Genomic DNA, 27769 nt, shown 5'->3' on the forward strand with positions numbered 1-27769 from the left:
CAGGGGAGGAACAGGCCCATTCATAAGCATTTCTGTGCAGCCTGGCATAGGACAGGATAGACAGAAAACCAGCAACCATCTGGGGCCGAGTTTCCTTAAACACCATGTTCAGAGGGCCAAGCGACCTCTGAAATAGCTGTCGTCTGGGAGGGTGGAAGACTCTGAGGACAGGGCATGTGCCCTCTCAAGGTCTCTGTGGTCAGCGATTCCACAGGGAGGCTGGTGGGGGGAAGCAAGGCCATAGGAGTTGGCTTTCATTTCCTTGTGAAGACACATCCAAAAATGATAATGATATCTCTACTGTGCAAGAGCAGGACTTTCTTCTGTACCAAGCTGTCTGAACAACAGGCCATTAGCGGGGAGAACAAACAGTTCCACTTAGCTCGGGATGTAGCATTTACCTGTCCATCATGAACCAGCACAGTGTTGCTCACGAACGGAGACCCTTACCTCATTTGCTGTGTTGTGTGTTCCCACAATTCGGATGAAGGAGGCGGGCTGTTTTTCAAAAGTTACAGACTGCCAGGACCTGTGAGGGGAAGCACAACCATGTGCCTGGTTAGACGGTACAGTTAACCGGGCCAACAGCGCAGGCGGGAGGAGCTAGATGCTGAGGGCTCCTGTCCTCCGTCCTCAGGAGGCCTGTGACGTAGGATGGATGGGGGAATGGAATGGGCTCTTCCTCATGTGTGTCTGAGGGAGGCGGTCAGTAGCTAGGATCCCCATTCAGAGCGCTACCTTCTGCGAAGGCAACGGGGATTCTTACAAAGCTCCCCATAAACAGGCACAAGGTACAGTCCAAGTTCAAACTGTGACACGAGTGTGGCCAAAGAGAAAAGTGAACAAGGTCAGTGGGGGTTCACCGAATACATTTCCTCATCTGTGAGACGGGCCTACCTCAGGGGGCTGTTGGCTGAGTGGGCGTGCGTCTGAGAGGCGTGGGGGGTTCTGGGACGAGAGTTTTGAACCAGGGCAGGAATGTGGACTGGGTGGGGCAGGGCAAGGGGAGGGAGAAGTGGGGGTCACCCATTGCCATGTGAACCCCAGGCTCTTCTGTCTGAACCCTGCCCCAGGCAGGGGATGGCACCTGGGGAAGAAGAGGCAGTTTTTTCACAGGCCTCCTCCGCCTCCCCTTTCCTGCTTCCAAATGCATCCCCCAGCCCCCCAGGGCTTATTCTCAGGACCAGCCAGACTCTGGGTGGGCTCAAAAGCCAGCTCATTTAAAGCCCAGCCAAGCAGGCCCTAAACAGCCCCGGAGAGGAGGAGCTCTGCTCTTGGTTTAACGCTCACAGCTCATCAGAATGCGCTGGAGGAGAGCACGGCACCCACGACTGTAAACTCCAATAATATTTTCTGTAATAAATGTGAGGAGTTCACAGTTGTTGCCGTCCCTCCTCCGCTCACACAGTGGAAATGCCAACTGCTGGGAAGCTGTTTCCTGTAATTGTCTAATTACCAAGTAATGCTACCAAAGAAAATGTATATGTTTGTGGTTTGTTTTTCCCCCTTTGGTTTCAGGTGTTCCAGCTTCTCTCTCACTGTGAGCCTCCCACTGAGATTGATTCCCTGCTGCCTGGACACCCAGGCCCCTTAAGGTCATTAAAAAGTCATTACCATCCTGTGTGCAAAGTCTGTGCCTCTGAAAGCAGTTTTCTGGAAATAGCATAAGAAAAATCACTCTCTTTGTAAAAATGCTATCATTCATACATGAAGGTGATGCCATCTGACCATCCCTAGAGCCTGCACTCTTGGCCCATTTTCTCGGTCTGTTTTGCTCCCAAACCCACACAGCTCCCTTGGGGCGTCTGTGGGGAGGGATGCAGCCTGTGGGCTGGGGCAGGCCTATAAGGGAGGCCCTGTGGGGCTTTCGGCCCTGGGCCTGGGCTCCCACAGGCCTACCCGTCACTTCTGAGCCAAGCTGTGTGGCTGACAGACGGGCGTCCTTCCTCCGGCAGGTCAAGTGAGGGGTCCATGCAGCGTGGGGCAGCCGACGCCCATCCCCTCTCCTAAGGGAAGCTACGGCACACACCAAGGCTGGGCCAGCGCCTGCGTCTCAGACCAGCCCCCTAGGAAAGGGAGACAGGGCCAGGACAAGTGATAGCAGCCAATGACAACTATCATGTTCAAGTCAGCTTCACAAAAAGGACTGGGGTGCAGAGGGGCTGGGCCGTGGTGGAGGTGAAGATTGTGTTCTTAGATTTCTGGCTGCACGCCTCTCCAGAAAATCTTCAAGTGCTTCTGGATGTGGAGGTGAAACTTGGCACTTGTAAGCCCATGATCCTCAACAACATGCTCGTGGCTCCGAGGGTGCAGGCAGATCCAAATTATGCCTCCTGAGGTCCAACCCCTGCTCCCCCCACAACACGGCGGGGACCCCAAGGCAGTGAAGGAAGGGAGGGCTGGCCGGGAGCGGCCTCGGGCAGAGCCAGGCTCCCACTGTGGGCTCGGGCTCGGGCGCCTCCGCCCCTCCCCTGTGCCTGGGGAAGCGGGGCTGGCTGGTCAGCAGCCTGAGCAGGGAGGGAGCATTTGTGGAGTAATAAGATCAGAAGGCCTCAATTTAATACCAATCCTCCATTACACTGCATTAATATCTAATCACATTAGAGTTCATTTTCACTAACACAGCCTGAGAGTTGAAAGATGATTTCGTTTTCAGCAAAACTGGATACCAACCCTAAAACAAAATATCAGTAGGAAGGGACGTTGGTTAGGATGAGGTAATGGGCATCTCTCTCCCTCCTCAAATATCAGATCCCCTTTGCCCTCAACTGCTTCCAAACAACTTTAAATGCTGCTCGACGGGGAAGTGATAAGGGGGCACGGGAAGCCCACATCGGGGCCACATATGCAATCACTGTGCGACTCGAGGACCTCACGGTGCCAGGGAACTACCACCATCACTCGGTCCCCGAGAGGCTCCACTGCCATTTTTATTGCGCTTTCCTGACAGCTGTACAAAATGTCCCTCCTCGCCAAGTACCCTGGGTCCCTTCCTTAGTAGGCAACATGCTCAGGAAGATGACGGAGCCGCAGGGGCGTGGCACCCCCCGGGCGCATGGCCAAAACTGGGTGATGGGAGGAGTGTCCACACAGGAGCAACGGGTGTGGACAATATGTGTGGCCTCTGCTTTGAGCACTTGGGACAAAACAGAAAGCCCCAGCCTGGACTGAAGTCCCAAGGCTGGCGCTGGAGGCTGGGCTCCCCTCTCCTGAGCTCCAGTCTCCTGTCCAAAGCTGGTCACCGAAGAGCAGCTCGAGGAAGGTCCCAAGTACAGGAGACTGTAAATATGTATCTACACACAGATGTGTTCAGAGAGACGTATCTATAGGCATGTTTGCCAAATTGTTGATCAAGACTTTAGCTTTGGATGAAAGAATTTCCAGACCCATCTCCTAGACTTTTGTATTTTTCTGTACTGTCTGAATTTGGTAGGATCTATATGTAAGTTTTTTTTTTTTTTTTTTAAAGTACCTATCTTGCCTACTGCTCAAGGCTTTAATACAGATCATGAACAAGAAGTGGTTTGGGACATTGGTTGACACCACGGTTTCTGGGTTAGAATCTCCGTTTTGCCCTTTTCCTAGCTCTGTGACCTTAGGCAAGCTGCTTAACCTCTCTGGGCTTCAGTCTCCTCATCTGTAAAATGAAGATAATAAAAATATCTAACTTTTTTTGGTGACAGATACATGAACAAATATAAAACATCTAGAACAAAGTGCTAACTGCTAAAGTACCAAAAAAAAAATAGATGGTATTGTTATTACTATTACAAGTACCATTCAGCCAAATGAATCTGGATAAGACACAGTGCTTCCTGGGCCTCATCTGTGAGGCAAGTTTGCTAGTCTATGATTTACTGAGTACAGCATGGGTTCCCAGGGGCGCCCAAGGCACTCCCATCAGCACCCATTTCTTGGAGGCAGACAAGGCAGCTGGGCTTTGGAAGAATTTTTTTTTTTTTTTAAAGATTTTATTTATTTATTTGAGACAGAGAGAATGAGAGAGAGAGAGCACATGAGAGGGGGGAGGGTCAGAGGGAGAAGCAGGCTCCCTGCTCGGCAGGGAGCCCGATGCGGGACTCGATCCGGGGACTCCAGGATCATGACCTGAGCCGAAAGCAGTCGCTTAACCAACTGAGCCACCCAGGCGCCCCTGGGCTTTGGAAGAATTAAGCAAGCATTTATTCAATATACTCCTGAGCCTGGCACCCGAGTGTTATGGGGGATCCGTGTGAGATGTAGTGCTTGCCCTTCTGAGGCTCATAGTCTCTCTGGGGAGATCAGCTATCCTTCCATGAACTAAGTAGAGAACAGTGTCAACAGTACCTTGGTTCCAACTCACAAACTGGTAGTGTTCCAAAGCTTCCCTTATAACTGGTTGTTTCAAGCTTGGAAGCAATTTTTCTGGAGAAAAAGTTATAAATTTTGATTGGGTTGCCACCCATAAAATTCAGTTTAACCCATAACGAGGCTGAAATACTATATATATATATATATATATATATATGAAGAAAAAAAAAAGAAAGAAAGAAAATGACATTGTTGCCATAGTAGTAATTAAACAAGCCAGGAAAACAAGAGCTTACTTATGAACAGTCTCTCTAAAGCTGCTGCTTGAGGAACGAGGATTAAGTACTGCCATGCACATAAAATCGGGGGCGTGTGGCTGGAATAGGGTAGGTGGTCTGTTAAGGAGTGGAAAAGGTGGGCCAGAGCTGTCCTAACGGCGTCTTCCATTTGCAGACCACCATGGGGCTTACAAAGACCTTCCCAATCACAATCTATCACGCTGGGTCCCCAGCAATCTGTTAGGTAGCTAGGCAGCTCGTTGGAATCCCATTTCTGAGGTGAGACATTGAGGCAGAAAGAGAAGTCACCTGTCCACTTTCTAGCGCTGCCCGGTGTCAAGATTTCATGACTGTTGGCACTCTTTCCACCCAAGGGCACAGTGAGGAACTTTCTGATGGAGAGGCTGGGGCACCGACTCCTCCCTGTCGCCTGGGTCCCAGGGTTTTAAAGCCCCTCACTTATGTGCTGATGTCATGATGCCGGACGGGAGATCACACACGCGAGCGGATCACAAGCTGACCCCTGGCACACGCTGGGTCCCTGCAGCCCCAGGTCCCTGTGTGCGAGGGGGTCGAAGGGGTTGTGGGGATTCAATGAGAAAATCGTGCTTGGCATGTGGTAAAAGCGCACGTTGGCTACTGTTCTATCTTTACAATCACACATATGGAAAAGTGAAGAAGAGAAGAGACTCAGCAGGTGCTCCCTCTTTCCACACAGCATGGAGAGATGGAAAACACATAAGGTTGTACTAAAAAGCAAATTAGGGGACATGTACAATGTGGAGCCACACACAGCCACACACGTTACTCATGAAAACACGCATGCTCGCAAAATATTTTTAAATACTCTGGAAGGAGATGTGCTGAATTCATGATAGTGGTTGTCTCTGAGGAGAGGGTGAGGAATGAGTTTGCTGATGGAGAACAAAGGAGGCTTCAACATTAACTGGAATGTTTTATTTCTTTGATTAAAATAAAAAAGACGAAGTGTACGTGAAAAATATTAACTACAGTCAATTCTGGGGATGAGTATGTGAGTGAATGTCGGAATACTTCTTATTCTTTCCTGCATTTTAAACAGGTTTGAAATAAATTAAAAAAGAGGGAGAGGAAAGGCATTCAAATGGTGTCTGTGTTTATGTGAGAAAGCCCTCGCCAGGGGTGTAATTACCCAGACCGCCAATATGAAACTTCGGGGGCTAGGTGGAGTCAGCCCCTTGATGGGCATGTGGAATTGCCAGGCGGTGCCGCTGGCTGCAGACAAGTGGGTCTTTGTGGGAAGTGCGCAGAGGACGGGGTGGGGGGGGCGGGGGGGCCTGCAGCCTCCATCCGGGAGTGCGGGGCTTGTGCGAGTGGCTCTGGTGACAAGAGCCACCAGACAAAGGAAGGTGGCGGGGCTCGGCTGAGACTGGCTTTCCATCCTCAGCCTCGTCCTGCCTCCTCTAGGGAGCCTGTAAATCCGGTACCCATGGTATCTCATCTCTTTGGTTCTGGAAAACTATGCGACCCTGCTGCCTATGCTATAAAGACGATGCCAGTGTCAGAATTTCTCCAGAGCAGCCCTGGTGAACACTGGGGAGATGGCCAAGGCCAGACTGGCACTTAAACGGGGCAGACCGAACACATGCGGTAATCTTTGCGCCCTCCACTAAAAGGGCAGTAAGGAAATCTAATATATGCTTCATACCAAATATGTGTGTTCTAATACACACACACACACACACCCCAAACAGATTCACACCACGAGACCCTAGAAAGGCTCATGTCTTTCAGTCACCAGTCACCTTTGAAGGTAGGGGTGTACAGGGGGCTGAACTATGAGGACTGGTTGAAAGCAGGTGAAAAGAGCAGACAGATCCCCCCACCCCCCGCCCCATATCCCCTTTCTTTCTTCCTGAACCGCAGGAATGAGCCCTCTCCCATCTCGGCAGGAGACAGGGATTTCACTCTGGAGTCCCTGAACAGAGAGGGTTTACTCTGGGGGCACCAGGCACAGCAGAGAGTGGGAACCTGCTGGGGCTGAGAGCAAGGAATTACACAGAAGTGACTGTCTCAGATGGTAGACTTCCCATCCCCTACCCTCCCTTGGCTTTTAGACCACTGTGATCCAGGCTTAACCCCCAGGCAGAAGACTGGAGGATCCCTCTGAAGACTCTGACCAGTCCAAGAGGAAAGACCTAGAGATACTGATCCACCTTCTTTCTCTCTGTCCCTCCAGTCTGGTTTCCATAAATATTTATCCAGTGCTTACTATGGAGCAGGCCCTATTTTAGACTCTGCCCTCAAGAAGCTTACATTGTAGTGGGAGAGAGAGAGAGACAAAAAATATAATATAGGACTAAGTAGAAAAATACAGCAGTGTAAGTAGATTGAGACAGGCACACTGCTTTCAGATGCCATATTTAAGGAGGTTCTCTCTGGTAAGTGACAACTGAGCTAAGACCTACACCAATGGAGGAAATGGCCATGTGGATCTGGAAGAACGTTCCAGGAGGAGAAACAGAAGGCAGCTAGTGTGCTGGATCTGAATGAGCAGGCAGGGGTCTCCCAATTAAATGCTCAAATCCCAGTCTGATAACCTTGAAGGAAGTCCACAAACCCACCCTCCTACACAAAGCTTCCAACCAGCTTTCTCAGTGCCTAACGTTTGAAGGTAAACAGCCAGTCAAGGGTCACCAAGGACCCTAACATGAAAAATAGAGACCAAAAGCAACTAGAAAAGAAAAATAATTCAGAGGATAGAGTTATAATTCAGTAGACAGAAAAAAAACTCAGGAAAAAAAACTCTTATACTACTGTCAGAATGATGAAAGAAATATTACACCCTTGAAATAAGAATAAAATGATATGAAAAAGGGATATTCAAAACAAGAATTGCTCTTATCAATTAAAACTATGAATTGAAATCAATAATTCAACACAACAGAAGCTTAAGTTGAGGAAATTTTGTAGAACATCAAACAAGATGGCAGATAGAAAAAAGAAGAAAAAGGATAAGAAAATGAGAGGACCCAACTAAGGAGTCCACACTATCCAATTAGTAGATGTCCCAGGAAAAAAGAGCAGAGAAGATATGAGCTATAAAACTGTCAAAGTAACAAGACACTTTCTCATATATGAAAGGACGTAAGTTCCTAAGTTACAGAGGCCACTGAGTGGCCACTATGGTAAATTAGAAAACAAAACATATTATTGAGAAACTTTAGAAGATCTAAATGTTTCAGGATGGGGCAAAAGCAAGTCAACATAAAGGTGAGGGAACCGAAATTGCTTGAGATTTTTCAAGAGTGACACTGGGAGTTAGGAGATAATAGAGCCTTTCCTTCTAAATGTTGAGGGAAAAGTTAGTCCCAGCTAGAGGACTATTCCCAACCCAGTCAATATTTGGATAGAATAAAGAAACTTAAATGTACCTTCAGTGCATTCACTAGAAACTTCCAGAAAATGTGTTCCACCAATAACAAAGGATTAAACTACCGCAAAGAAGGTTTCTGGACCCAGAAAAGAGAGGATCTGCCTGGAACGGATGTGAGGGGAACTCCCAGGAGGATGGGCAGGGAGAGTGGGGAATGGGAGCCGAGCGAGGTCTAGGGCAACCAGCCCCGCTGTGGAGGGAAGGCAGGGCGCCAAGGGGAAAAGCAAACGGATTTACCAGAGGTATTAGACCAGCCTGAGGGCATTTCTGTGGGTCTGACAAAAATAAGTGGTATGTGTCTAGAAAATTAATGAATGACATACATGGAAAAGTAAGTAATGTTTAACTCCAGGAAAAACAAATGATACTAAAAGGAATGGTGATCTTAGCAAACTACGCGGCTTAGCTCTGAACTATAGTTACATAGTCATGCTAATGCTAACAATAAATGATAAAAACTGTGACTGAACTGGAAGAGGGGGAGAGAAGTATACTCACTAGAGGGGGAAGGGTCATCAAGCTAAATCCTTATCTTTCAAAGTAGGGAGATGATAATTTCCCTAACAGGATTAAAAAGATGGCAGAAAAGCATATCGTTTAGAGACACGAAGACAATGACCAAAAAAACGGTCTATAAGGCAGGAACGTGTTTGCCTTAAAACCTAAAAGTCTGATCACGTGTTATGTTAGGCAAGTGGGGGGACACATGCGCTTTCACACACGCCTGGGGCAAGTATAAACTGACTTAGCCAACTAGCAACATTTTAAGTGTACACACCCCGAGACTAGACCTAGCACTTCCTCTCATACCACGGGAACTGTGACACACTGTGACAGACAAGGACTGCAGTGCAGGACCCTTTGCAGAGCAAGAGAATGCAGACAACTTAAATGCTCCTCAAATGAGGGACTGGGTAAGAAAATTACGGTCATCTCTATCCCTGTGATGAAGGACTATGCAGCTGGAGAGAGCTAGGGAAAGGGAGAGCGGGAGCGAGAAGTTCTAGAGATCTCCAAGGTATACAGAAATCTGTATTAAGAAAATGGGGAGAATCCACATATTCCTTTATGTATAAACTAGTCTCTGGAGGAAGAGGTGGTGGGTGAGAGACATTTCACTGTCTTTAGTTTTTAATTTTTAAACCATAGTAAAGGTATTTCCTCTGAATGTTCTAACTTTTCCAAATATTAAAAAAATTGTTAAAGAGAAGGAAGGAAAGCGGCTGCCTCTGGGGAGTGGGCCGTGGGGGAGGGAAGGGAGAAGCAGGGGACTCCTGCTTTTTGTTAATGAGCCTTGTGCTTCTACTTGGCTTTTAAAACAATGTCCACATATAACTTTGATAACCATTTAAAAATTCAGAAGGTGTAAAATAAAAGCAGAGCCAGAGAAGGAGACAGGCCTATGGTGACGAGTAATGGAAAGGGTATGTGCGGGGAGCAGATTTATTTACAGCCTTTGGGAGCAGGGCTGGGAGGCAAACAGGAGCCTTCGGAAAAGATTCTCGCAGAGGAAGGGAACATGAAAGGCTGTCCCCTATCCCCCGAGCTCCTGCGGGGACAGCGGCGCCCTCTGGAGCTGTGTGGCACTGAGACGTGACAGGTATTGGAGGCCTTGAGTGAGCCTCCAGACTCCCCTGAAGATCCCTCTGGCAGTTCTTTATGCGTGCGCCCCTCGCGCGGACCCCCCAGCTGCCCGCCGTCCCTCAGAGTGCGCTGTTCTGTCTGCCCCGCAGCTGCGACAGGCCAAGGACCCGAGTGCCTTCTGTTTCATCGTATCTAAAACTGCGCTTGGGACCATCGCCCACAGCACTGGGTGAGGCGGGAATCCCGAGTTGTAATAGGCCCTAAGCGGGGCCCTGCGTGTCTTTCCCCAGCGGCTCCCAACCTGGCACATGCTGGGCCCACTTCCCTGGCCCCAGAGGCAGAGTGACCCCACATCCTACGCAGCAGAGAGGCGGGGGCAGCCCAGACCCTGATTAACCCCTTCCAAAGAGCTCCCTGGTCCCCAGACCTCTGACCCCAGTCTGAAGGAAAGCCTCAGTGCGGTGCAGGTCGGATCTGGCAACCTGGGAGAAAGTTCTTTTGTCTTGCACAACGCTTAACTGGATTTTATAGCTGCCCCGACTTACAGGGAATTCTGGGCTTGCTCCATTTACCCTGTCTGTCTCTCCATTCAACAACTATTTACAGAGAGCCCTCTACATGCCAGGCTGAGGAAAAACACTGCCAAGTTAGTGGAACCTGACTGCAGGTCCCACTGAGATGGCAGGAAAACAGACTGCAAGGAGCCCCGGGGAGTGGTGACCATTTAGTCACACGCTGATCAGCCAATAGCTTCCTGAGATCAAAGGTCACCCAGGGGAGGCTCATAAGACATATTTTTGCTGGTTTACTGAATATTTTTAAAAATTTGAGTTAGATCCCACTTAAAAATTAGGAGATTTCACATAAAAATACAAACAGGTTTGTACAAATAGGTTTCTCCTGAAAACCTGAAGATCTGGCATCCTTGGGTCCTTTTCTGCAAAGACAACACTGTCTACAGCTGAGGTGAATGAGACAGACCCAGGCCATCGATCTTTTGGTGGTATCCATTTCCCTGGAGCCTGCCCTGGTCTGCTTTGCTCGCTCACATCACCCACCTGGCCCGCCCAAGGAGGTGGCCAGGTTTCTATCCCAGCCTTAGAGAGAGTTCAGACAGTGCTAAATGGAACAAATGAACTCTTGTACAGGAATCATACCACCTCGAAATTCTATGGGAACCTAGCACCAGCAAAGATATACAAATCACGTTTCATTAAGAACAACAACAAAAATCTGGGGCACCTGCCTGGCTCCATCGGTGGAGCTTGCAACTCTTGATCTTGGGGTTGTGAGTTCAAGCCCCAGCTTCGGTGTGGAGAATACTCAGAAATAACATCTTTAAAAAAAAATCAATTTTCTTACACTGTTCTCTTCTTGGTCTTGAGACTGGTACAACAGGTTTGTGGAAGGACAGAACAGCTGACACAGTCTTCAGTGGCTGCCGCTTGCCCTCCCCTTGGCTATGGTTTGTAGAAGGTTATTCTGGGGAGCTTCTAAACATTCCCACTCCCAGGCCACGCCCCAGGCCAATTAAACTCAGAATCTCTGGGGGTGGGCCCTGCATGAGTCCTGTTTAAACTCCACAGGGGATTTCAGTGTACGGCAGGGGTGGAGTCCTTACCCTGGCTGGGGATGGTGGGGTGGGGAGCAGCCTGCTGGGACGGACGTGTGTCATCTACTGTCCTAATTACAGTCCAGATCAGCAGTCCCCTAGGTTCCTCCTGCCTCCGAGATTTCTGGACCTACATGGGCATTTTATGCTTTCTGGCTGCTCTGGTGAATGCCCTTGTATTTGCTGCTCTAACATGAGCCGGTTTTGGTGTTACCTTCCCTGTTCATAGCATAATTTTCCCTTTTAGAGGAGTTTCCTCTCAAAGAAAAGGTCAGGACCCTCCCGCCAGCTCCTTGTAAGAGCTGAACTGAAAGCTTCTAACCCTGTGGCAGCCACAGGAAAGTTTGTTTCTGGGGACATTCGTAGAGTGTTCAAACGAGCATGTGTGGGAGCAGAGGGGAGAGGGGCTGTTTTAATACTCTGCATCTCACCCAGCTCCCCATCCCCAAGTCCCCCACTCCCACTCTGGTGCCATCCACTCCCTGCCACTGAGTGCTCCTTGATTCCCCTAAGGGGATGCCGTAATTGATGATTAGCATTCCAAAGCTTGGCTTACATCCTGCTAGCCCGTCATATTTAATTACATTTTAACTATATTCGTCTTCGATAATAGCACGAACATAATTTAGATAATTATCTCTCTCTCTTATTCTCTGACTCTGTCTGTCTCACTTAGATCTCCTTGCAACAAAAATCGCTTTCTAGGCTCAAACACATAAACAGACTCTGGGGCCAAGTGCTTTTCTCTCTTGCAGCAGCTGTGCTAGAAACGCAATGAATTTGAGTATCATGCAGAAAAGAAAAAGAAAATTCATGTTTCTTCCTGCCTCTGTATTCATGTTTGTACACAACTGGTGGTGGGAGTTGGTGTGTGTGTGTGTGTGTGCGCGCGCACACGGTTGCATCTGGGCAAGAGCTTTTGTGTGGTAAAGCAACAGGGGAGGCCTGGTCAATCAAATTAGTGTCTAAAAGCACCCTCTTGGTCTGGCATTTCTTTCTTCCAAGGTTTAATGGTTTCCCTCACAAATTTAAATTCGGTTGAAACAGTTCTAAATGTCTGGGAAGTCTTTTGAAGAGATGTGTTCTTTCTAATAGGGTTTCTGTCACACTTGGATCTTAGAATTAATGACCTTTACCCTTGCCTATTATCTGCCTCCTCCGAGAGCCTATCAGGTATGGGAGGGAAATGTGGGGCTCTTCCAAGGGAAAGCGTGTCTCAAGCCTACTGCTACAGCGTCTGGAGTCCCGATGGACCCTCCCAAACACCAACTGGGTCACTTGCCATCCGAGTTCCTGCCCCAATAACTCCCCTCCCCACTGAGAGCACAACATATCCTTCAGGAGCTTTGTTAGTTTTTCTGGTGAAGCCAGATACAGCTGAGCATTTTAGGTAGGAAGATTTTATGTTACCAAGTTCACACCACTAAGATTTTTGAACACAAGGGAATAAGAAATGGGTTTCGAAATACCTACTATCCAAGATAATCCTGCTCAAAGTTTAGAGATCCAGAGCCTGCAAGAACTTCAACAAATCAATTCACAAGACACAGCGTGGAGATGGGAAGTCCTTACTCCCAAACACTCCAGGTTCTGTCCATTTCCTTGGAATTCTCAAAGGCTCCAATCAATATAAGATTTTGTACAAAAAATTCACCTTGCTTGATATCGAAGGATTAGCCATTAGCTTAAGGTCAGTTAATTCATCTTCTTCAGACATACTCATTATTCGTATGGTTCTAGGTCCATATCAGAGACAGAAACCCTTTTTTTCCCTTTGAAGAATAAATACCACCAAGTAGTCCCTGCATTGGTGAGGGACAGACAGGAAGAGGTTGGACAGAGGAGTGTTCCTGTAGTTAACAGATATAGGGACTCTTGCTGCCACCTGTCTGGGAGACCAAAATTCCTAACTAAAAATTACTCTGGAAATAAACACTCAGACCAGACTTCAGGAGCCAGGCAGAGCAGTCTAGACTAACCCTTTGCTATCAGTGTGTTGAGTCCACCAACTGACCCTTCTGATGTGACTGGGCCCACTACTGGTCCATGTGCAGAAGGGATATCAGCAACATGCTGATTCTGGCAACCGAGCAGTAACTCTTGGCCCACCAGAGAAATCAGAAACATCAATGTGGTGACTCAGAGAGGCTGTGGGGTCCTGTCCTAGGTGATGTTACAGAGGAGGCCAGGAGTGGCCCTCCCTCGGAGGTGGGGCGGGTGGAAGGGCTCTCCACCTATGGCCTAGGTTCCGGGCCCTTCACCTCTCTAAGTTAGGGCAGCTGGGGAGAATGATCTGCCTGGGGCTGAGGTTTCACGTGCTGTGAAGTTCCTGTCCAGAAGAGACTGGACTACTTTAGGCCAGGCCTGTGGTGGGTGTGAGGGGACACACTTCTCCCTCAGGGCCCTGCCCTGGCTCCAAATACTCTGACTTGCTCCATATTGTTCGGTAGGGCTGGTCCTACTTTTGATTGCTTGGTGCCCAGCTCAGGTGCTGGGGAATTCTGCTGAAATTTGCCTGGAATATAACAACCACCTGGGTCTAGGCCTCCCCTGGATGGATGGAAGGGTGGGCAGCCTGGCCACACTTTCTGCCAGCAGATAGCTCTAAAGGCTGGTGGGGGCGAGGGCACATTCAGTTTGCTCTTCCCCAGAGGATTCCCTGTCCCCGGCAAGTCCAATGCTCCACAGAATTATTGATTTAATGACACGAGTGGCTCCTTTCAGCCTGTAAGGAGAGTAGGCCTGCTCTGAAAAGGCTGTTGCCTCTGGGGAGAGCGCTGCTCCTCCTTGGCTCTGCGTGACTGTCCAATGCGTCGCTTCCGTCTCTCCCCAGAAGCACACTCCCTCGGAGATGCGCGCTGGAAATGTGAGGACCACGCCTGGGCAGGAGCCAATTTTCAAATGTTAAGAATTTGGCAATTTCGTTTCCTAGTGTCTTAAATACTGAAAGGATTTAGAACACAATGAGGACTAAATGGCCCTGAATTTCAGGTTTTTAAAAAGGGCTGCTTTTATGGAAATTCACGCCAAATGCCTGTGCAGAACAAAACCCCCGACCCTACCTCAGAAACTCACCGCAATACACACACCTAAGCAAGCCAGTGGCCCTCCGGAAGGGCTGCCAGACATTCTCTGAATCAAATCTGACCGATTTCACAACTAAAAATTACACTAAGCTCCTGCGGGTATTCCAGATCTGATGACATGCCAAATACATTCAGCACCTAACACTGGGGAGATATTCAGTGAAAACTTAAAAATAGACTCTCCCTCTCTAACCATTAAGGGCCTGATATTTGCAGCTGAACAGGTAAGAAATTGGGGGCACTGGGGAGAGCTTTAAAAATTTCCAGAGTACAAAAAAATGTTTCTCTATGATGAAAACAATCGCTCTTTGCACGGAGCTGCCCAAGATTAGCCTCGAGCCACTGAACACACTGGAATCTCTGATAGTTCTACAATAAAAAGGTGACAAGTGTTTCTGGCAGGCCCCATAAAGGCCCCTTCTCGAATTTGCATAAATTGCAGCATTCAACACAATTAAAGCTGATGTAAGGCGGTATGGTGCACGTAACAGTCTTTCTTCTGGGACATTTTCTGTTAATAAAAAAGTGGAACTTAAAAAAAATAATTTCTCTTTTCAAACACTTTCTTGATAAAAAGTCACCACCCCGCCCCACTCAACTTGTCAATGGATTTCTGGGTGCATGCTCTGTTGCAGGGGGGCCCTTGGCTCTAAGTCACGAAGGCGTCCCCGAGCTCATGCCCGCATGCCAGCCAGCAAGACCCCCCCCCCCCCTCGGTGACCCTGCTCTGCTCATCTCAGTGCCTGCAGCCAGGCTGCCAGTGGGTGGCTCCCTGTGAGCTCACCAAGCATGGTGGCCAATGCAACGGGGCAGGAGACAACCAGGGCATGTGTTAAGCACGTAAATTAGGTTAAATACTTTAGATAATTTATGACACAAAAATCAGATGCCAAGATGGGAAGGGGGATTTAGCTGGGCAAGGAGGGTGCTGGGAGGTCTGGCAGGCCAGGAGGTCTGGTCAGATCATTTTAATTAGCCAGAGGAGCCAAGTCAGAATCAAAATGATAAGAGCGAAAGGCATGGGAGGCATCTCGCTTTCTGTGATGAATCCGGACTCCCCTCAGGCCAGCAGCCTCAGAGATTCCCTCCCTGTATTTTGTAAACCTAGGTTTCGTGTGTACATAGTTGTGTGTGCACGTGTGTGCGCCCAGGCCCAAGATGTGAAGCAGTGAATTTCCTAACACCTGCTTTGAATTTTATTCATGCCCCAAGGCTAAGACATCAAACAATGACTTCTTTACTCCTTCATAGTAAACAAGCAGCCAGGAGACACGGACAAAAATATGGCTTCCTTTCAGGTTGTGTTTCAATCTACCCATAGTTATTCGCTGTGCTAGTCCCCTGCCCTGAGGGTTTTGCAGAGTTGAAGGAAGATGCCAAGAAGTCAGACTGCATTCAACAAGGTTAAAAGTTATCCTTGGCATATGGAAATCTCCTGCAATAAAATACTGTAAGACTGCTGCTAAAGCTAAATCAGCTTATTTTTCTGTATTATTTTGTGGGGAGGAAGGTTGCTGGATGAAGGGGATGGGTGAGAAAACTGACCAGTAACTCTTTCTGATTCCACTGTCAGCCTTTAAAATCAGATAGATCAGCTATTAATCTCAGAAAGCCAGCAGTGAATGTGTGCAATAAATTTGTCATCATTTTAGGAATAAGCCCTCGGTCATGAGGGCTTACTGTCTGGCAATTCACCTTTTCCATGATATTTTCTATCAGTTGTATTTTGGAGCAGCTTAGAAAGAATATTATTTGTGTTCCTGGAGATCGGAACATAAAACACCCTCGGAGTGACGGAGATGTACAGGCAGGCTTCGTGTCTGCCCCTGGGCTCGCTAAGCAAACAGTTTCCCTATGCTCGAGTGAACGCCACCGGGGGACAGGAATCACTCTTCCGGGTCCAGGACAGCACTCATCTCCTCAACAGCCGCTAAGGAAGGCCGTTAGCACGAGATGACGTTGCGCGTGCCCATTGGCTTTCTGTCAACGACTGTCAACTAGAGCTGTTGGTGATCACAGCTGGAAAGTTGTTCAGTCAATATTTTTGAAAAGTTCAACCAAGTGTGTGAAAGCACAAAGTAGATTTTCCTAAAGTTGCGAGATGATTTATTCCTCTCCCTGCTCCGTGACGGCTCTGCCCCCATCAGGATCACACTGGTGTTCTGCTGGGCAGTCCTGAAGGGCTGTGGGCTGGGAGGTGCAGAAATGGATGAAATTTCAGCTGTTCTGTCATTCAGCTGTTTTTTTCCATCAAGTCAGCGGAACTCTAGACCTGGGATTCGGTACCGAGGAGCCTTCACACTGGAGATGAACACGACAACAACAGAACCCTAACACCACCAACCCTAACACCAGCCCTGGCCTAAAAACTGCCGCAGGGAGAAGGCCCCTCAACATCACTTTTAAAGCTCTGGGGAGGATATCAGTATTTTTGCCCTTCACTCCTTATGAAGGACCGTTGCTTTGTTCTATGACTAAAGGTGGCAAGTGTCCTTTTGGAGCCATCTCTCCTGGATATGACAACACATCATGAAAGGGAACCACCCGAAATTAAGAATGCAGCTCTGACACCGTGCAGTTTGTTGACTCAGAGCACGTGACTGGACAAGGGCTGTACCTTGGGGATATCCATCTTTGCTTTTATGATTTTCATTTTCTTCATTTTTCTAACCTTCGTGGGAACGATCATGACTCCCAACTTTGGGTCCAAATGCCCTGTTAGCAAGCAGATTTGGGGCCAGCGGTCTGGTACAGGCTCTGTAGAACTCTTCCGAGAGTTCTTGTCTCGGCCTTCTTTTTATGGCAAAAAAGTGTAGTTAGATGCACTACAATGCATTCCACAGAAATGCAGCATTCGGGAAACACGGGTTCCCTCTGAAAATCTTCGATGTTGGCACTCCCAAATCTGGGTCCCTGCATGTACAGTAGCTGGTTCATGTCCCATCTTCCTCAACTTCTCCCCCCAGTACAGGGGTGCTTAGCAGCTGGTGACAACGTCTGAAGAATTTGCCACGGCAGTGAAATTCTCACTGGTTCCCATGACAGAACCAATATACAACGACCTGTATGATAGCTGTCACTAACACCTTCAGCCAGTATAGAACACGGCAACCACCTTCTGGAGAGAACACAGACATGCCCTAGTGCAGGGCTTCCCACAGGGAGGGAGGAGGTGTGGTCCATGACAGAATCTGATGCACATTCTGACGCACTGTTCTAGGGGGTCTCAGATTCATCAGCGGCCCCTGGAGGGTGTGTTAAACACAGACTGCCGGCTTTTAGCCCTAGAGTCTGGGGTGGGGCCTGAGAATTTGCATTTCTAACGGGTTCCCAGGTGATGCTGATGGACTGGGGCCCTCACCCTCACTTTCAGATCCACTGTCCTATTTTGCAACAAAGAGGACAAGCCTATGTTACATTAGGTAGAAGGCAGCAAGCCGGAAAAAGCATAGGCAGTTTTAGAATAAGAGGACCAGGAAGACCTAAGAGGACAATTTTAGTGGTAGTGAGGATGGGGGACTGATAGGAGGGGATGCTGTGGGCAGGAAGGTTTCAAATCCAGCTTTCCAAAGTATTCCATAGGTATCCTGGTCGGGTGAAGAGGTTTGCTGGCCAAGGATCACTACTCGGGGACAGGAACTGTGTTGGAGCAGGAAGTCCAGCAGCCAGAAGTCACAATATTCAGGTTTTGGCCCAGGTTCTGCCACTCACTAGCTTGATGGCCATGGGTAAATCACTTGATCTCTGGAGTCTTTGCTGTCACACCTAGAAAATGCCTATCCTGCAGGTAGTGCTGGGAGAGCACTCTGTAAACTGTTACTATAAACGTCAGGAATCCCTCTTCACCAGACTCCCTGTGTCCCTGCTGCAGGACCCACCCGACTCTCCCTTCCCTGTAGCCCTTCCCAGGGCCCAGCTCCATCTTACCCCAAGCCAGGAAGGGATGCAGGAAGTTACTCAGCAGTAAGGTGAGCCCTGCTCTGGATCCTCTTCTCAAGGACTTGGGTCCTAGGAACTGGCTCTCACCTCATTCCCTGTCATTCAACAAGCCTGTCACACCCTGGTGCCAGCAATTATTCTGTACTCAAGTCCATGTCTACCCCCAGGGTCAGCAAACTTTTACTCTAAAGGGCCAGACAGTAAATATTTTAGGCCACAGAGCTCCCTGTCACATATTTTTCTTTCTTTTTTTTTTTTAAGCAACGCTTTAAGAATGTAGAAACCATTTGGTTCAGAGGCTGTATAAAAACAGGCTATGGACCAAATATGGCCCTGACCCTGACCCTGCTGAATTCCCTTCATTCCCTGAAGTCCTAAGGTCCTGCTGTAACCCTTCCAGCCCCAACAGTCTACTTCTGAACTCCAACATCCAAAGCTGCGACCGCCCCCCAAAGTGCTTCTAAGCTGTGCTGTTTCTAGAACAACCCCCTGGACCTGCCAGACTTCCCCTAGGGTTGCTTATCTCGACTTTTACCCCTTCCTGCTGTAGAGATGTTCCCAAATTTTCTCTTCCAACCCAGGAGGAGGTTGAACCTATGACCAGGTTCTGACTTTCCTGATCTGGAATGTCTACCACCAGTTGCCTGGGTTTTAACCCGTAGGCTGAGTGTGTGTGGCACAGACAGAAACTCACAAGGAGAGCCATATGAAGCCATGACTGGGCCACCTCACAAAAGAAACACTGGTTGTCTTTTCTTTATTCTCCAATCCCAATGATCAACAGATTGTATATTTCTTGGGCACAAAAATTGAATGACTAGTTATATATGATATTTAATTTCTATACATATGAAATTTAATTTCTAGCGATGCATGACATTTTATCTGATAGGGGAGAAACAATCCATTTATGGAGTGTGCGACTTTCTAGATAGGCCACTCTCTCTCGTACGGTTTTTTGTGAGTGCCCACCCAGATGTGCACCAGGCTCGTTAATACTGACAGCTACTGATGACTAACTCTTTGTGGAGGGTTTAGTAAGTAGAAGCAACATGCATTCCAGTGCTGCTCAGTCTGTTCCTTCGGAAGGAGCACGAGGACATTACTTTATCACATTCTCTTCTTTAAATAGTCTCTCCTTACTGAATTAGCCACCTAAGTCCAGCTTCTCAACTTTCATCTTTCTGATTAATTCTCTGACTTGAAGAAATGGCTCCAATTTTGTCTTTCTATCTAGGAGAGTGTCATGCACCTCACATGCAACCTGACTGTGGAACAACACAGCTGACAAGTTTTGCTATTCACGAAGAATGAATAAGGCCAGGTGGTCGTGAAATGGGTGTGTGTTCTTACAGTAAAATGAACTCAGCAGTTACTAGAAGATGAAAAAGCAGATAATGTCGGCCATTTTTGCCATACAAACCACCAATGAACATTTGTTTCACCTTTCCACAGACAACGGTGACCTAAAATACACACACAAATAATTTCAAGCACCGAGGAAGCCATTCAGCCACCCCTGTCATCTCACAGGGGGGACAATCAGACCCTCTTTGGAAATTTATCTTTAATATGGTAGATCATTAGTATTTAATATGGTAGTATGGTATATCAGATTCGTGATTCATGACTTGACATGGCTGTCTGTGGTTAAAATACTCAAATAAACAACGTGGATGTGAATTTGTTAAACACCAAGATAAAGGAAAAGTGGTCCACTTCCTAGGCTGCAATGTTTGCCTGGCTGGGCTGCTGAAGGCGGAGGTGGGGTGAGTGAGCATGAGCCCAGAGTGGGTTGTGGGTGGTACGTGTGGTGAGGACATATCCTAGCGTGAGCACGCCCCGTCAGGGCAGGCCTCACCATCCTCGGCGCTGTGGTTCTGGGTTACTGATATTTACCAGCCCCACTGAAGAGCAAGCTGTGTTCTCACGGTGCCAAGCTGAGTAGAGAGATCCTTTGAATGCGAGTTTACTCTTGGCTTTCTTTGAATAAGCTTCTTTGGCAGTGAGAAAAGCTTCTTACCTCCCCAAAGTAGCCTGTACTTGAAATACACTGCTTCTAAGACAGGGGTGTAACCCTATCAGTGTTTTCATGGATTTGAAGCTATCCGTTCTGCATGGTTTGACAATATACACTTGTACTGGTCAACAAGGGATCTTTTACTCAACTCCCATAAAGTTTTACAACGTATGATTCATTTCAGAAATGAGACCTGATAATGCAGATTTATCACAATGAGAAGCCTGCCTTTAAAATGTGATTTAATGATGCCTATACTTATTCACTGACATCTCTATAAAACTGTTACTGTGGAAATATATTTGTCTTTTCGAAAATAAGTCTTCCTTTTACAAGGATCGTGCAATACGAGAGTGAGCCATACATTAAAAATGCAGCAGCAAGAGTAGCAGTGGTCTAATTATGCAGAGGCAACATCGTACTGAGTGCTGCCTTCTTCCAACTCTGGCTGCACTAGCAGGCACGGCGAACATCTCCTCCCTTCCAGCAACCTCCACTCACGTGAGTCCCTAGCTCAGGGCTGCTACTGTAACTAGAGGGCAGAGAGAGGCTCTCCAAGGTCACCCAGATGCAATAATGCTGTAAATAAACAAGCTACTGATTATGATTTAATGCTGCTTTTCTTCCTACCTTAACTTGGTTTATGAGCAGATCTTGATGATTTAACCTTTCAGCCAATTAGAACAGAAGGTTTGATTGACAGCAAATGAATAAATAACATTTTAGTGCAGCAGATAGAATCCTCCTCCCCTATTAATCAGTCCCTCTGCCCGTGTGCAGGTAACACGGTATTTATCACGCCACGCTGTTACAGTCCCTTGGGGTGTCATTTCATGGCCTACCAGTAAAAACTTCACATTTATAGCAACTGCCCCTCTATTACTGTTGATAACATCTAATTGATATGTCAAACCTCCAAGGAATGCTGTAAATTGAAACACTGCCTCCCCCAAAGAAAATAAACTGGCAAACAGGTAAATCAGCACCTGCCTTCTTATAATCACCCAGATGCTTCCCGTCCAAAAGCCTCCCTCCAGGAGCCCACTGCCACCCTCTTCACTTCAGGCTCAGACATCCAACACCCCACTGCACAGACACATGGGCCAAGAGCCCACCACCAGATTCCTGCCCGAGGATGTCAGGGAACCCCGAACACAGCCCACAACAAGCCACTGCATTTAAATTATTTTGCCAGTGGAAGCCCAGCTAGACTGTGGGCGCCACAAGCATCATGTGGTGTGCAATCTGGAAGAGAGCAGTAACAGCCCAATAATGATACTGCAGATTTCTCCTGCTGACCAGGCACTCCTGTCAGAGATGTAATCTCATTTACCTACAGCATGGGGAGGGGCTGGAATAATTGTTCATTGTTCAGAAGAAGAAATGAAACCCAGAGAAGGTAAGAGACTGGTCTAAGGGCTTATCATGAATTGGATACATTTGATACCGAAATATAAGATTTATCTTAGGGCGCCTGGGTGGCTCAGTCGGTTAAGTGTCTGCCTTTGGCTTAGGTCATGATCCCAGGGTCCTAAGATCGAGTCTCATGTTGGGCTCCCTGCTCTGCAAAGAGTCTGCTTCTCCCTCTGCCCCTCCTCCCAGTCGTTCTCTCAATCTCTCTCTTTCAAATAAATAAATAAAATCTAAAAAAAGATTCATCTTAAAAAACAGGGCTTGTAGCCACTCAAATATAGCACTTAAAGGTATTAATAAAAGTGCTTAAAGATCACACTGATGAAGAGAAAAAGGACTAACTTGGCATTGATAATTCAATCATTTTATTTACTTAACAAAAGAACCCTGATTTTAATAATGGACAAAATGAGATTCAGAATATAATCCCATGGACGCACCATGAACTGAAAATGTTCTAGCTGAATAATATATAAAACTCATCTCCGTGTCTCAAATATAGGAACACCCACATATATCAAAAGTAAATTATCAATCAGAGAAAGACAATTATCATATGATCTCACTTATATGTGGAATTTAAGAAACAAAACAGAGGATCACAGGAAAGAGACGAAAAAATAAAACAAGATGAAATTAGAAAGGGAGACAAACCATAAGAGACTCTTAAGCATAGGAAACAAACTGCGGGTTGCTGGAGGGGAGGGGGGTAGGGGATGGGAAAACAGGGTGAGGGACATTAAGGAGGGCACATGATGGAATGAGCACTGGGTGTTATATAAGACTGATGAATCACTGACCTCTACCTCTGAAATCAATAATACATTATATGTTAATTAATTGAGTTTAAATGAAAAAACAAAAGTAAATTAGACATCCATATAAAATATTGACTTATAACTAGATGTGTGATACCCATGTAAACAGGGGTGTGGCCACATGTGTTATTTCTGGCATCCCATTCTAGCTCCTCACACTGCTTTCTTTACTGATTCTGCACCTTTAAAAAAAATTTTTTTTTAATAGATCTGGTATGTGAGGCAAATCAGCAGAAATGAAATTATGATCCTGAGTTTGGGGGAAGATTTGTAGATTATCACAATAAATAATTTAAAAAGAATTCCATTAAAAAGAATTCTAACAGCTCCCACTGAACTACAGTGCCCAATAGCCAGTCGTCTAAACACGGGAAGCTATCCCTGCACAGGAATTCGGAATTTAGATATTCATTTATCTTTCTACCCAGTTCTTCACCTACCCGCAAGTCTGCCCTGACCCTGTCACGCTGCTCCTGCCCGATTTTGCCATTTTAGCCAAACCTTTTATTTATTTTTTATTTTTATTTTTTTAAAGATTTTATTTATTTGACAGAGAGAGACACAGCGAGAGAGGGAACACAAGCAGGGGGAGTGGCAGAGGGAGAAGCAGGCTTCCCGCAGAGCAGGGAGCCTGATGTGGGGCTCGATCCCAGGACCCTGGGATCATGACCTGAGCCGAAGGCAGACGCTTAACGACTGAGCCACCCAGGCGCCCCCAAACCTTTTATTTCCTTTGTTTTTGTTCTGTTCCTTTCCTTTTTTTTTTTTAATTGACTAATACCCCTCCCCCACCATCTTCCCCAAACGTTCCCAATTTCTCATCTTGCTTTGGAATCCCTGTCTTGGTCTTACTTCTTCCTACGGTCTTTCAGAATGGCTGGGAGTTCTTTATAACTCTGAAGTATGGATAATTCAGTAGTAAGATTTGAGTCTTATGGCCTGCACAACCTCTTTTTCTATGTTGTCATTCCTCTTCTTGGATTTATCTGTCTGCCTGGCTCAGTTGGCAAGCCCCTGGCCTTCTGAGCAATATTCCTAATGTTGGATATGTTCTTGAGCATACTTCTGGATGACGGCCATCTCATAATGATGAGAAAGAAAAGGATTGTCAAAATCCAGTGTCACTGCTTGGGGGAAGATGATCCTTGGGGCAAAACCAATGTTGGATGAAAAATATTTAAAAACCTTGCACAAAGGCTTTTACAGATTACCAGCCAAAGTACACACAATGTACAAAGAGCAGAAATGGAGAGGCTCTGTCTACTGGAAGGGCTGAACATGGGTAAAGAAGTGCCATGAAAGAAAGGTAAAAATGTAACAAAAAATGCTTGGGTAAGAGCAAGATCTGCAGGAGAGACAATGATCCATTACTGAGCCAAACACTAGTATGTAACTAATCCAAGTAGAGAGCTTTCTTCCCATTTCTAATTTTCATGATTTATATGTTTAATCAGAATTATCCAAATATTACCCATTACAAACTCACAGGCTAACATGGGGCTTGTTTCAGAGTATGTATGTCAGGTAGCACTCACATTGCTTACGAGACTTGGCCATTCAGAATAGAAGTGTAATTTCAAGGTAATAATGAAGTGTAATGCAGCAATTTCATAATCTAATTTGGGTAAACCCATAAATGTGGCTCAGAAAGTCACGTGTAGTTGAAGGTAAGTAACTTCAGATGGAATTCTTGCTGGTAGATGGTGAATGCATGTCTCAAGGAGCTCTCTACAAGATGGGGACATTGAGTTACCATGGACGGGAAGAAATGAAAGAGTATGCTTCCTTGTGGGTGCTCCCCAGGGCAGCCTTTGCATTTGTCTCTACAAGCTTTGTCAGAAGTCCACTTACCCACCTCTGTGCCTCTGGAGCCTCAAAGCTCCATCCATTCCTTCATCGCCCACAACACCACGGACAAATAGAACAGGAACACATTGGTTAAGGAAACTGCCACCTCTTGCCCAATGATGTGTCTTAGAGGCTCTGAGATCCACTTGAATTAAGTCACTAGCAATCAAATTCAGAGGTCATGGGAAGAGGCAGGATGCTCAGGGTACATGAGGAAGCTAGTCCAGCAAAACTGGTGAAGGTCAAGGACCTCCCTAGTTGGTAAGATCTAGGAGAACAGAGACATTCTCTGGCTCTGAAGTTGCTAATGTGCTCCTGGGAACCCATTCCTTTAGTAACTCAAAAATATTTATATGTGCCAGGCATTATATGGGTATTAGGAATGTAGATATGAACAATGAAAGCAGACATGATCCCTACTTTCCTGGAACTTAAAGCCTATTGCAATGACAGAAATTAATAAGTGAATTACAAATAACAAAATTATAAATCGTGACAGGTGTTATCAAGGAGAAGAACACAGTACTATGAGAGAGACTAACAGAGGAGGCCAACTCCATTTTGGCTGGAAATGGTCATTTAACCAGCTTATCTCAATGGTCATTTGTGCAGCCAGGCAAAGAGCAGAGATTAGGGATTACCTATGAAAATGCAAAGAAGTGTCAGAAGCAACCTTGGACTTCAAGGAGCTTATGACCTAGTTGAAGAGATCTCGTGATGTCTTACTTTTGAATAGAGTTTTACCACTTAGCGATTACCCCCATGTACGTGGATTCATTTGAGGCAGGTATGACACACGCATCAAAAGAGACTAACAATACTCGTGCTCAATGAGCGAGCACAGTCCCTTGGCTAGGATGGAACATAAGGCTCCAGGCCAGAGGCAGACTGGCTTCTTACTTCCCAGGCATCCTGAATTCTAGGGCACACCAGCCTGCCTTGCCCCAAGGTACTTACCTATTCCTGTCCCTGCCTGTTCCCTAACCTGCCCTAACTTGTCCTCGGTGGGTCTCTCTGCTCCACCCACAGGAATGTTAGTTAGGCTCGTTCAGGTTCCTAGAAATAGGTCACCTCAGGTTTTAGAGTGGGGATGGGAGTGTGAAACCCTCTCTTTTGGAAAACCGATAAGACACCGATTCCTACATAGGCAGTTGGATTGCATAATTCAAAGTGTAGTGACTTAGGGAAGCCACTGTCTCCCGGGTGAACGAGGCCATCACAATGGGGGAAGGTGAGTGTTTGTCCTCCTACAGACACAGGACACAGGTGAGTGTTTGTCCTCCTACAGACACAGGACACAATGGGGGAAGGTGAGTGTTTGTCCTCCTACAGACACCGGAGCAACAGATAGGCACAGAAAGTCAAAATGGAAGCTACCCTCCAAGAAGATGACAGGCATCCTAGAGACCCAACACCTGCCCTCCTGCAACCACGAGAAGTTTTGTGAGGAGAAAATGGACTGTGCCTGCAACTCCAGAGTCATCTCTTGTACTGTGTGCCTAGAGAAATCCCAGACACTGGTCACCTGTCTGTCAGAACCAGTGGACTTGTATAGCCATTGGACACATACCTGTGTGTATGGAGTGGGTATGGGTGTGGTTGTGGGTGTGCATGGCCATGGGGGTGTGCCTGGGGGCATGGCATGGACTTGAGGTGGGGTTGCCGGGACCCCAGCGGCCTGAACTCTTCACTTGGCTCTGAAGGCCTTTAACCTGCTGGCCCGTTTGCCCTGGTGTCCTGTCATCCTGGGCAAGCGCTCTCCGGGGCTCTCCAGGCTCCTCATCCACCCCACCAGCACTCTGGCCATTAGAACTGGATTCCCTGCCCTCCTTTAATGCCTTCCAAGGTGTGTGGCCTGAGATTAAAAGCCATAGTCCCACAGGCCCCTTGGCTGTGCCCCAACAGAACAGTCCCTTTTCATATTAGGTTGCACTTTTGTGGAGGAGGAAGGGGCTGGGCTGGAGACAGCTGTCAGTCATGAGCCCTTAAATAAAGCAGCCATGAAAAACAAACAAAACAAAGCAAGCCGGAGCAACAGATAGGCACTTGGAAGCTTTCACGAATTTGGGAGAGGGGGAGCCCTTGCTGCCGCTGCACCCCTGTGGAAGGAAAAGTCCGTAAACGGGGACCCAATGGCACAGGGCAGTCAGTAAGATGGGGGTAGTTCGTAGTGGATCTGGGGGTGTGGATTAGCCCTGACCAGGATGAGCCTGGCTGGGCAGCTCCAACAGGCCCAAGAACCACACACACGACAAAAGAGTACAAGAGAAGAAAGGCTAAGAATCTAGGGATGATGCCAAGATATCTGACCTTGGGAAAACAAGTATTAAAACTCTCAAAGCTGAGGGGCGCCTGGGTGGCTCAGCTGGTTAAGCGACTGCCTTCGGCTCAGGTCATGATCCTGGAGTCCCGGGAACGAGTCCCGCATCGGGCTCCCTGCTCGGCAGGGAGTCTGCTTCTCCCTCTGACCCTCCTCCCTCTCATGCTCTCTGTCTCTCATTCTCTCTCTCAAATAAATAAATAAAATCTTAAAAAAAAAAAACAAAAAAACCCCAAAAACTCTCAAAGCTGAGATGAGGGCCCAAGAACACTTACAGCTCATGGTGCTTGCTCAGGTGTGAGGACATGCGCGTACACGCACACACACACACACAGTCACAGAGCTCTCCCCCACCCCCTGGCGCAAGGGGCTGCTAAAGCACTTGTACCACGGGGATCCAATTAACCACCGTCTCTCACAAACATTAAAACACTAGTTAGACGTGAAAAACACTGCTGTGGCCCATCAAAGGCAAGCTACAGCTGACAGAGCAGCCCTGAATAAAACAAAGACCTAAAGACGGCAGGGTTGCTTTGGAAGTAATCGACTTTATAACCACGATTTGACCCAGGATTTTACGGCTGAGCCGAGCAGAGGTTTGGGCAGCGTGAGGCTGACTACTTAACAACTGTGTCCTGGAGTGGCCTTCTTATGCCGCGTGTACCTCATGTCTCCCCTGTGCCGAGTCACTTGACAGGGAGACCAGATGCTCTACAGCAAGGAGATGCGGGACGCGGTTCCCGAGAGGTGGGTCCGGTATTTTCCCTTCTTCATGTTCTCGAAGAATGCTGGCATGCTGATTTGTCTGCAAGTGAGACCATGTTTGGGGTCTGTGCTTTGAAGTCCTGACTAGAGGCATTAGTGCTGCCACTTACTGTTTATTTTTTTAAAAATTTTATTATGTTATGTTAATCACCATACATTACATCATTAGTTTTGATGTTGTGTTCCATGATTCATTGTTTGCATATAACACCCAGTGCTCCATTCAGTACGTGCCCTCTTTAATACCCATCACCAGGCTAACCCCTCCCCCTCCCCTCTAGAACCCTCAGTTTGTTTCTCAGAGTCCATCGTCTCTCATGGTTCATCTCCCCCTCCGATTCCCCCCCTTCATTTTACCCTTCTTACTATCATCTTCTTTTT

The 27769-nt window shown here is 47.3% G+C and overlaps 1 protein-coding gene across 4 annotated transcripts in view; it reads right to left on the reverse strand.

Annotated features, from left to right (window-relative positions):
• Positions 1-27769, reverse strand: part of BTBD9 (BTB domain containing 9) — a 411265-nt gene that overhangs the window by 35818 nt on the left and 347678 nt on the right. For all 4 annotated transcript variants that reach the window (XM_081827407.1, XM_081827405.1, XM_081827406.1 and 1 more), the window contains exon 10: positions 451-529. In XM_081827407.1, the coding sequence (XP_081683533.1) occupies positions 451-529 (79 nt within the window). The remainder of the gene's footprint in view (positions 1-450; positions 530-27769) is intronic.

Source organism: Leptonychotes weddellii, chromosome 8 (genome assembly GCF_054177405.1).
Source record: "Leptonychotes weddellii isolate Sample4059 chromosome 8, ASM5417740v2, whole genome shotgun sequence".
NCBI lineage: Eukaryota > Metazoa > Chordata > Mammalia > Carnivora > Phocidae > Leptonychotes > Leptonychotes weddellii.